A 12,022-nucleotide genomic window follows, 5' to 3' on the forward strand; every position below is an offset into this window, starting at 1 on the left:
CCAAGCTTTGTGCCAAACTGAGCTGGTATCTGGTTTTGTTACCTGTGAGTTTTTCTTACACACACTGTTAAGATGTAAGAGAAACAAAGATACTGGGCGCACAGGTGTATACTGGCAAAATATTGTCCCAGGTAAAGAGTTGACATGTATTTACCTTTCACAACTTGCTGTCCCTACTTACCCAAACAGCTCCGTCTATGCACTACTGGGGCCGAAGGAAGGTCCCTGTCTATCTCTGATCCCTGTGGGGCAGTGGGCGCGGTTCTGCCCTGCTCCGATCCTGCCTGTCCCGGCCCGGCGGCCCTGCCTGCTCGGCCCCGGCCACGGCCAGCAGTGCGCGCCGCTTCTCCGCCCGCCCCCGCAGAGCAGCGCTTACCCCCGGTGGGTGTGCACATGTGTGTGGGTGTGGTGGGGCGGAGGCGTCTGACACTCCCGCTGCAGTTTCCAAAAGAAAAAGGCCCGTGAGGGATGCGCGTGGATTCTCGCAACTATGCGTGTTCAGATGTACACGGTGCCTTCCGGTCCTGTCCGTGCCTAAGCGTTTGCCTTCCCCGCTGTTTCCCTCCAAAGCGCCCCCGGAGGGCTCGGGGTTAGCCTCTGTAAAAGAGGGAGGGGAATTCCCGCTCTCCCCCAGCACCTGCGGGCGCCCTGGCCGAGGCGGACGGCTGGTTGAAGCCGCCGGGAAGGCGCAGGACGCCCGGGACGCCGGGGTGGACGCTGCGGGCGGTGGTAAACGCAGCAGCCTGCTGTGCAGGAGGGGCAGATCCCTCCCACTCCGGCCAATTTCAGTGAGGAAGGTAAAATGCGGAAGTTGCTACCCAGAACTGTCAGTGGATCGTCGGGTTTTTAGCCCGGAGCACGCAATTAAGAAAAACAAATAAATGAACTAAAGCCGCCCTTCGTGCGTACAGCCAGTCTCGGTCCCGGTCGGCAGCCGACACCCTCGGCTGCTCGCCCGCATGGCGACGTTACCTGCCGCAGACAGGAGGGCGTTCGCCCTGAAAATCAACAGGTAAGCGGCTTTCCTCGCATCCGGCAAATCCCCCTCGCCAGTCCCAGCCTGGCCGAGACAAGCGGGCGGGCGGCGAGAGCAGGGCGGGACGGCTCCTCCCCCGGAGACCCCCGGGGCGGGGAGCCGTGCGGCAGCTCCAGATAGCCGGGCTAGCGGGGCTGGCCAGCCTCGGACGGGCTCTGCTCCGCGCCGCCCGCCGCTCTGCGGGAGCCGCGGACCTGGCTGCGCTTCTGCTCTAAGGTTTGCTTTGATGAAGGGTACTCCGACGAAGCCGGCTGTGGGTCCGTGTCCTCTGGCAGGAAGGTGGTGTCCAGTCTCACCCCAGGAGTTCGTTCCCTATCTGTTCTGTTCGAAGAAGTTCCGAGTTCTTTGGGGGGGGCTGCTCGCTGGCGATGGGTCGGGGATTTGGGTTCCCCTTCACAAGAAGTGGCAAAATTACCTGATCCCTCTAAATTAGCACTCCTGGCAAATGAGTTAATGTAGGGCATCAATACAGCAATGGCATACATCCGTGGGATTTTTTTTCATTCTTTCATCTATGAAAAGTCCCCCTATGACTGAAAATATATCTACCTCCCACATTTTATTCCTCAAACAAATACATTAGAGTTTGGCTGTTGGAACACCATACTCTTGAGACTAAACTTGCCGTCTGATAGGCTTTGGTGTCTTTTCCCAGGGAAGTCCTGACTCTCAGTTTGTCTGTGCTCTGTGGTGGCAGTAAGAAACCAAGACAATTATTTTCATATTGTTAAGTTAAAGGAAAAAACAGGCCTCCTTTTCATGAGTCTTATCATCTGAGACAAAAACTACTTCCAGGGTGTTGATGTAAGTAGCAGGTACCTAAGTTTGCTGACACATAAAAGAACAAATAACATAATGGTAATATAAACTGAGGATAAGTCTCTGTGCCAGAGAGAAACTCCACCTCCTCAGCAATTTGTTGGAAGACATGGGGTTTGCAGTCAGGGAGGATAAAATTAGCTCCTCTATGATGTGCCTTTCTCATGGCAGAATATGCATCAGCATACCTTTCTGTATCCTTTGGGAATTCATTTTAAATTTATGGTGGAATAATCACAAGAGTGAGGCACCATATTTAGAAGCCATCAGATGAGCAGCTCATGAGAGGAGCAGGCCACAATTTCTGATCCTTTGGAGACTGGCTTGAACAGAAATCATAACTAGCTGATGTTTACAGAGTTTATTTTCTTTCTTCCTATTTTTAGGGTCAGCTTTTTGGCAGCTTTTCCTAGCTTTGGTGGTGGTCACTCTTCATCTCTATGACTAAAGCCTTACAAAGTAGCAGAATCATAACAATTAGTTCAGCTTCATTTAATAGAGATTCACAGAAGATTTTTAGTAAGAACTGTTGTGAAATTAAATTAGCTATAATTTTCTAAATTTTCTTTTTCTTTTGAATCAATAGTGAAATAGTATTTTTCATAGCAAGTTAAATGTTGAAATATAAAAATATTCTGAATATTATTCCAACTTAAGAGCATGCCCTTTTATTTTGTGAACATGGATATTATCTTCTACACTTACGCTTTATTCTCTTTTATCAGTATAGTAGATATTTTTTTAGAAGAATATTTTGTTTCTCTTTCTTCAAAAGCAGCAGGACATTTTTACATTACTCCAATGCAGTTTGTACTGTTGACAGCAGAGTAATAGATCTTTGCAAGAAGCATTTTTAATGTGGTAGTTTGGATTTTTTGAAGTAATTTTAAAAATCAGAGGAGTAATAGGTTAGTGTGTTAGGTTTCTTGACTGTACACAAAAGAGTAATTTACAGCTGTAAAATCTTTTTCTTTCTTTTCAGAGTTTGTGATTTCTTCAAAACGTAACTTGTATTGAAAGTTTAACATTACTGACAAGGCAACATTTTCAGGAGTTAGTATATTGACTCTATAATTACTTTGTATTCACTGCAAATATGCATGTTTTTTTGTTCACTATTTCTTTTATCAGTGATTTATGTAAGTTATATACTGTTTTTATGAGGACCAGCAGAATTTTAGGTTCCATTCTGCCTAAACTTCAGCCACCTACCTGCTACTAACATAAGGCGTACCCTGGTGTGTTTGGGGAGCCATGACATATATTTGACCAACCTATGAAATCTTTCTGTCAAAAATCAGCAAAACATGATACAAAATGTCTTAGTGGTCTCATTATGATTTAAATTTAGTGCAACTTCATGAGCACTGGGGTTGCAGATGTTTCAGGAAAAGCTATTACATGACAGCAACATGTTTGTTTAAAGCTAGGTCAAACTTTAAAAACAGGTCTTCAAATGCCTTTAAACTCTTGTATGCAACCTGCCCACATAACTGTGTTTTCCTATCTCTTTATTCTTCCTTCCACCCATCTGGTGTCTTTTGCCCCAACCTGTTCCTTCCTGCCTTTTTTAATCCTGCAAAGACTTGCACATATGGTTTTAATGCATGTATGTAAGTAGTTCCTTCTGCATTAATAGGATAGGTTTTATGAATAATGATGTTCACTCCTATGTAGAAGTGAAGGAACAAACTTTTAGTGTCCGTCAAGTCAGGCAGCTAGAAATCAGCATGGGACACAAAAAGCTATTATCATCCTTGCTAGATCATCAACTCACCATGGCTAGAGATGTGGGCTCTAATATGTACCAGCTGAGCAATGTAGGTTTGAGAGACCTCAAAAACTGAATTTTAATCAGTTTATCATGGCAGTTTGTTAAGATAAACACAATATTAACAAAAGAAATATTCTATTATTTTTAGCTAGTGTAATTTACTGTCTTATTTTTCACATAGGTCTTGCAGTAGAAATTGTTTGTTTTTACTTCAAGTGAAGTAAATTGTGCTTCAAGCACTTAGCTGGGGCACTGGTCACCAGTGCTCTACATTCAAAACATTTCAACACACAATTACAAATCAGAAGGTTATGAAGAACAGCAGTACAGGTCCCATATCACCTAACTTTCAATAATTTTTCTCTTGCAATTAAAAACCCTCTAAATAGGCATACTCCTCAACTGTCTCTACAGACAACTGTTGTCTGAATTTCACAAGTATTACATAAGAAATTTTCAACATTCATTTCTGTAATTTCATTTCCTTGTCCCTGAAATTGCCCAGTTGCACAACAAACTTAGCTTTTCCTGTTCTAGTTTTAATATGTGTACTTAAGGATGTGTTTACATGCATAGACTTATATTAAGGAATAACAAACATTATCAATATTAAAGGAAACATTTGATACCAATATTGAAGGAAACAACTGAATATTTCAATTTTTTAGAAGTTTACATTAAAAGTCACACTTATATGAAATTCTCCAGTTGTATCTGGAATTCCATTTTACTTTTTTTTTTTTTTACCTGAAATTAAACTATCAGCTTTAATCATAAGTTGTACAGAGTGTCGGGTCTGAAGATCCATGAGAATTTAAATGACAACGGCTGTTGTGGGAGAGTCAAGCACAGTGCAAAAATTGTCTTCATTTCCTGCATACTCTGATAGTAGGCTGCTGTTCAATGCAACCCCTTCATGGGACTGAGACTATCATCTTTGGATTGAATTTCAATAAAACCATTGTTATACGGATATAGTAAGATGTTAACTACTTAAAAGCATTGACCAGACTCCATTGTATACACTAAACTATTTATTTTCATAATTTTTTCTTTTCAAACTCTTAAATATATAAAAGAGGCTCCAGAGAGGACCTCAATCTTTTGTATGTACAATAAGTTTATGTATTAAATATAAAATCTAGTGTATACATGTGTGAAATGGAAGTGGTTTTGTACTTGGTACAGAGAATATTAAATGTAACAGATTAAAGAGAAAAAAGTAAGATGAATGTATTTCATATGTTAGGTATAGCAATGTAAGATAACAATTTATAGTAAATGTGCATTTTTCTAAGGGTTCCGCAAAAATAAATGAGATTATTCTTTAAATACTTGGGACAATTACATGGGGTTCACATGCACTGGTTCACATACAGATCGAGTTTGCATCTTAGATCGCTAAAAAAGTTTGCATTGGAGGGTACCTACAATGATCATGTAGTTCCAGACCCCCTGTTATTTTTAGAGATATCTTTCACCAAGTCAGGTTCTTCAGAGCCCCAACAAACCTGGCCTTGAACATTTCCAGCGATGGGGCATCCACAGCTCCACAGCTCTCTGTACAAATTGTTCCAATGTGTCACCACCTTCACAGTAAAAAATTTATTCTTTATATCTAACCTAAACCATCCTCTTTCATTTTAAAGTGAGGGAGTCACTTTCTCCCTTGCACTGTCACTACGGGCTCTTTAAAAAAGTCCCTCCTCATAGTTCCTGCAGGTCCCCTTTAGGTACTGGAAGGCTGATACTGGGTCTTCCCAGTGCCTTCTCTGCTCCAGGCTGAACAAATTCAACTTCTCCAGGCTGTCCATCTCCACAGGAGAGGTGCTGCAGCTCTCCTCTGGACTCAGTCCAAGGGATCCGTTTCCTTCCCATGCTGGGTACCCCAGAGCTGATGCAGCACTGCAGTGGGCTCTCAGCAGAGCAGAGCAGAGGGGCAGAATCCCCTCCCTGGCCCCGCTGCCCACCCTGCTCTGGATGCAGCTCAGGACACATGTGGCTCTCTGGGCCTTAAGCACGCATTGCTGGGTCACGTCCAGCTTTTCATTCATCAGTATCCTCAATTCCTTCTCTGGACAACTATTCTCAATTCATTCATCTCTCAATCTGTACAGGTCTTAGTGGTTGCCCTGAACATGTTCAATGCCTTGTGCTTGGCCTTTTTGAACTTCATCAGGTTCATATGAGCCTTCTCAAATCTGTCAGGGTCCCTTCCCTCTGGACTGATCCCTTCCATCAAGTGAATTAAGTGAAGCACTCAGCTTGATGGTGCACTCAGTTCCACCATGTATGTCATTAATGAAGTTATTAAATACAGTTGCTCCCTCCACTTACTTACCCTTGAGAAACAGCTCTTATTACTTGTTTCTGTTTTCTGGACATTGCACATTCACTGGAGATCAAGCAAGAAAGCTATCAAGCTAGTTCCTTTTCTAGCTATGAGTCCATCCATTAAATACACGTCTCTCCAATTTAGAGTAAGAAAGTTACGGGTCACCATACAGAATTCAGGTGGGTAACACCAGTTGCTCTTCTCATGTCCACTGATGCAGTCACTCCATTGTAGAAGGCCTCTAGATGAGTACAGCACAACCTGCCCTAGGTGAAGGAAGTCATGTTGGCTGTCTTTAATCATCCCTGTGCTTCATTATAGCTTTCAAGAGAATCTGTTGCATGATCTTACCAAGCACTCAAGTAAGGCTGACTAGCACTGTTCCTGGATACTGGTTTTGTTTGCAAATCTTTAATCTGGCTATAGGAAATATAGTATACAGTAGTATCATATATTTCTTTCATCTTTCATTCAATTTTTTCCATTTTTTCAGCTGACTACAACATGTGTTTCCTTCCAATTGTCCACAGCATTTATCTTCCATTTCTGGTTTGAAGGGATAGATTATAAACTGACCAAAGTATCTCCTCAATTCTTTCACAAAATCACACAATAGTTGAGGTTGGAAAGGACCTCTGGTGGTTATCTTGTTCATCTCTTCTGTTCAAGCAGGGCCAATTAGACCTAGCTGTGTATGATCATATCCAGCTGGATTTTGAAGGCCTCCAAGGAGGCAGACTCCACAGTTTCTTTGAGCAACCTGCCAGAGCTCAGTCACCCTCATGGGAAAAAAATGTTTCATATGGAATCTCCCAAGTTTCAGGGCAGGCCCATTGCCCCTAGCGCTGTCACTGAGAACCACTGAGAAAACCTGGCTCTGTCTTTTTTACTCTGTCCCTTTAGATATTTGTATAAATATATAAGATCCTCCCAAGCCTTCCCTTCTCTGAACAGTCTCATCTGTCTCAGTCTTTCCCCACTGGAGAGGCACTGTGGTTTCTTCGTCACCTTAGTCACCCTTGGCTGGTGCCTCTCCAGTATATCGTGTCTCTCTTGTACTGAGGAGCCCAGTCTTGGGCAGAGAATTTAGGTATGTCTCACCAGCATCAAGCAGAGGGCAAGGATCAGCTCCTTCAACCCGCTGGCAGTACTCTGCCCAGCGCACCCTGGCATAACATCTGGCTTTTTATGCAACCAGGGCATATTTCTGGCTCGTGTTCAACTTTGTGGAAGTCTCAGTCTCCTAGAACCAATGTAGTCTTGGTCCTCTAGGACCTCTGATGTTTTCTTGCAAAGCTGCTTTCCAGCTAAGTGCCTTCCAGCACATATAGAGGAGCATGAAGACAATCCAGGTGCAGGGCTTTGCACTTTTTGAACTTCACAAGGTTTCCATCAGTCCATTTCTTGAGCCCATTGAGTTCTCTCTGAATGGCAGCATGACCTTCTGGTGCATCAAGAAGGTAATGCTGCACTGTCCTCCCACTTCTGTGTCATGAGTAAACTTGCTGAGGGTATGCTCTGCCCTGTCATCCATATCATTAATGGAGATGTTAATCAGGATTGGATCAAGTATTGACCCCTGAGTTTTACTGCTAGTTTATCCCCTCCACCTAGACTTCTTGCCACTGATCATCACCAACTGTTCAGGAAGTTTTCAGTTCAACTCACTGTCTTTTCATCCAACTTATACTTCACCAGCTTTAGACATTATTCTTGTAGACAAATGAAGAACCCCATCTCTTTACTCCAAAATGGCTTTTCCTAGCTTGTGGCATCATTATGTTGGTGTCTTCTGTATTTGTATACAGCATAAGGAATAGATTGTACGTGTACATAAAGCAAGTGAAGAGAGGGGAAAGAAGACAGGGTGTTCTGCAACTTCATATACTACTCATAAAGACCAGCCCCCACTGCAGCCTCTACACATAGATGCTTTACCTTCCATCTTCCCACTGCTTGAAATCCAGACAGTTTGAGGGAGCAGAAAAGATGAAAAGGACTCAATACCATGGTTTCATCCCTGTTCTATCAGTTACAAGTGCTCACTGCATGTGAACAACTAAATAGTTATTAAAAGCCTCAGATGGCACTTTTTCTAGGCATATTGACCTATGTGTCATATTCTGGGACAATTTTACAAGTACTCTTCCACTGTATTGAGAGACATAAACTAGCAAAAGCAGATTGTAAATCAGTTATGGGAGTAAGCTGAAGAAAAAAGCAGCAGCTTCTAGCAGGTCTAGATTGTGCCATAGGGTAATAATTTATATTTTTGTTTAAATTTCCTGTAAGCATCTCCTCATTTTTTAAAGGTAAGATTATCCAGGATCATGCCTTTACTACATTTGGTATCATAGTGTCCATCACAAAGACTAAAAGCCTTTTCCTCTGGCATACTCTGCAAAAATTGCAACACATCATGCCTAAAATATATGTAACTTTTAGGAAGTAGAGAAGAAATAGCAAGAAAATGTCCTCATAACTACTTCTCAGAGGGTACTGGAGCCTTTGGTTATTCATAGTGACTTGCTTTTGGTTTTTATTGATTACCCTTTCTGGAGTCATCTGCCTGCCATACAATGAAGGTGATAGTAGCCACTTAAGTAGGAGGTTGATGACAAACACAGGCCCACCCAGCCATATCTCTGTGAAAAATTACAAGTGCAGGAAAGATAGACTCCATAATACAAGGGTACACTTTATCAGCTGGTAGGCAGCTGTAGAAACTGTGTCTTTAGAGAACAGTTGGTCATGCAAGCAGAATACTGTTGTTACAGTTGAGACAGATGTTATTGACAGCTAGGAAGCTCTCTAACTGCAGACTTGATACTCAAATAGGGTTTAAAATATAGCCATCTATTTTCTGTTATAGTTGCTTAAGCACAGTGTTATACAGTACTTATATATCCGTACAATCACTGAATTCAGGTGTCATAATCCCTGTTACATGATTAGAGTAATGGGATTTTTGCTTTTTCTCTGGGAAATGACTTCTGAATTTGAAAGAGACTTTAAGCTCTGAGAAGAAAATCTTAGGAAAGCATTTTAACATTATTTTTTAAGATCTTATGTCCCTCAAGACTTCATATATATATGTGCATGGTGAAGCCTAGCCTGCAATTTTTTTTTTTTTTTAATATATATATATAGTCAAGGAAATCCTAAGCTTACCAAAGGAAAATGTAGATGCAAATAAGAAATATTTTTAGGTCCACCAAGTCCTGTGTATGAATATTTCTTATTCATTGCTGTCATTTTCAAACATGAAGTGAAAACCAGCATGAAAATGGTTTTATACCTTCTACCATTTTCAGGTTTTATGGTCATTAAAAATTACAGTTAATGAGCAAAAGTCTATATGGTTGTCCTTTTTTCTTATTCTGACTTGACTATTTTTTAATTTGATTTGAGAAACCCATACCAGACTTTACTGTTGTATGTAACAGTAGGAAAAACTGTAGTCTGTGAATGTGTTGTTAGTGTAACACAATTAACGCTAAAAGTTTGCCATCGTAAATGCAATTACAGAAAAATAGGCCCAGGCTTAAGTAGCTCTTGGATCAACTTCACACAAAAAGTCCCTACGAGTTCCTCATGAGTTTTGTAGAATTATACTTGCACATGATGAATCACAGTTTTCTGAGCCTTGGTAATAATGGAGATCTTTTATAAGGGAGTCACCTAGACTCCGTATTTTTCCCTAAAGTCAAGCAAACTGAGTTAGATAAAAGCGTACATTATTTCAGTTGTTACATGATCTGAGCCTTACAAAGATAATAGTATCAAGATGTCATATTTAGAACATTGAGTAAAATGTAATATTTTTGCAGCTTAAAATTTTCCAGATATTTTAGTTTGTAACTTATGATATAAAATGTCTTGCATAATTCACATATGTTTGTAACAGTGTGTAATAATGAAATTTGTACATGTAAAGACAACCAGCAGATACAAAAATATATTATTTTTAACAATAGCTTTTAATATTTGCCAAATTCTGTGAATACTATTATTTTTAAGAGTGTGAGCAAAAGATCCAGCTTTCAAATGTATCTTAGATATGACTTTGGCTCCTGCTGAAGTTGAATCAAAATTCCCTGTTCTAGAAATAGCAGTATCCCTTCATGAGCTTGAAAGTGAGCCAATTTTTATTTTTTTTTTTGGTATTTTAGTAAACAATCCTACTTTCTCTAGTTCAACTTAGTCTAAAGAAAAAAATGTTACTCTAAGAAGTGACTGGGAAAAAAAGTCTCATGTTTTTTCCATATCAGAAAAGTCACACTGAAGCTCCACAAATCTGTGTTCTTAGGAAATGAGGGCCCGAAATATTAACACAAATTATTTTTCCAGTTCTGTCCCATTTGCCTTATTTCCTCCTCCAGCCTTTCCTGTACTCAGTATTAAAGACCCTTTTATGATTATATTATGAATTTATTTGAAGTTAACAGCAACGTTTTTTGCTGGTTGATAAAAATACAAACTTTGACCTTGATAAAGAAAATAAAAACAACCCTATAGGAGCAAAAAGAAAAAAATTCCCTTGAATAACATGTACATAGTCTTTATTTTAATATTATTTATTATAGTTGCAAATGTCTGACTTTTTCCACTTAGTATCAATAATTGTTTCTTAGTAAAAAAGTGAACACAAAGCACATGAACTATTAAACTTGGTATGAGATTACAAAATTATCAGTATTACAGTAGCATTTTCTTAGCAAAGCCTTTAGATACTCAGATAATACACATTGACTGGAATATAAGTCTTTGCACTTATTTCATAATCACTTTGTTATGAATTGCAGGAACAGTGCAGGCAAAACAAAATCTACAAGAGTAAACTAACATTATTCTATTGCTTTCAAATCACAGTATGAGAGGGTGGCACATGCAATCATTACTGACTTTGAAATTGCCATTATCATTTTTATTGTAAAGAATGTAAGCCTTTGGAATACTTTAAAACAGTTTAGGAAAAAAAAAAAAAAAAAAAAAGAAAAAAAAAGCTATGCCATAACAGCAATTTTGCAATTGAATATAGGACTGTGTGTCTCCTGGGGGCTGTAGGGGCATATTTGTTAAAAAAGTGTGTCTTCAGACATCTCAGTTAACAGAAAATAATAAAGCACCAATGTGAGCTTTAGTGCTTTTCAAGCAGAGAGGCTCCTGAACCAAACACAGAAAATTGTCCTTAGATAAACTGAGGTTAAGCCATTCAGAATGAAAGCTTAGTGTACATATGACTGTGTGCTGGTGGATATTAAGTCAATGGAGACAACAAAAGAATTCTGGTGTTTACACACATATTTATCTTTTGTTGGCATCAGTAATTAGCATCAAATGAGATATTAATTACAAATTTTCTATTGCATATATAAACTATCACAACCACTCTAAGTCTATAATATGGCAGATGACATTGATACTTTCTGCTTTCCAGGAGGTACCACCAAACTATCACACCTAAAACAACTTTCACTGCAAGAGCCAATCAGCCAACAATGTATACAGATTGTCTTCTCAGATGTTATTCCTGTTATCCATGCAGTGCTTAAAAACTGCATAAAAACATAGGTTTGCAAATCATAGGTTTTTGGTTTCTTTTCATGGCCAGGATTAGAAAATTATTTTTATCACTGTTCATGTCTCTTCCCAAGGGAGAAGCAGCAAAACAGAAAGGCAGAGAAAAACCTTCTCTGAATAAATATCATACATGACCTGGGAAAGAAATAAAAATTGAGCTCTTGCCCATTTTATTTTGTAACAAGCTGACAGCATAATTAAGTCAATAGTTTCCTCTTCTAGATCTTTTTCTTTCTTCCCACACCATGCCTTGTAAGAAGTTTGTTGTAAAATTCCAACCATCATGAATAGGACCTTTATTGCTTTAGCTGATATAGAGTCTTAATGTGGTAGACCCCAAAGTGGGTGTATGCCAGAGGGTGTACAGCCTACCTGAGCCAACAAGGAAGCAACAGCAGTTCAGATCGACCACTGCTGTAAACAGTGACTAACACAGTGGAGCTCTGGTGCCTTAAGGACTAATTAGAAACTTAGA

The 12,022-nt window shown here is 40.0% G+C and overlaps 1 protein-coding gene across 1 annotated transcript in view; it reads left to right on the plus strand.

Moving 5' to 3' along the window:
* Positions 1-495: 495 nt before the first annotated feature.
* The window catches only part of DOCK8 (dedicator of cytokinesis 8), a 91,487-nt gene continuing 79,960 nt past the window's right edge, over positions 496-12,022 (plus strand). Inside the window, exon 1 of the mRNA XM_030259076.4 lies at positions 496-1,012. Within this exon, the coding sequence (XP_030114936.4) occupies positions 960-1,012 (53 nt within the window). The 5' untranslated portion in view covers positions 496-959. The remainder of the gene's footprint in view (positions 1,013-12,022) is intronic.

The sequence above is a fragment of the Taeniopygia guttata genome, chromosome Z (genome assembly GCF_048771995.1).
Source record: "Taeniopygia guttata chromosome Z, bTaeGut7.mat, whole genome shotgun sequence".
Lineage (NCBI taxonomy): Eukaryota > Metazoa > Chordata > Aves > Passeriformes > Estrildidae > Taeniopygia > Taeniopygia guttata.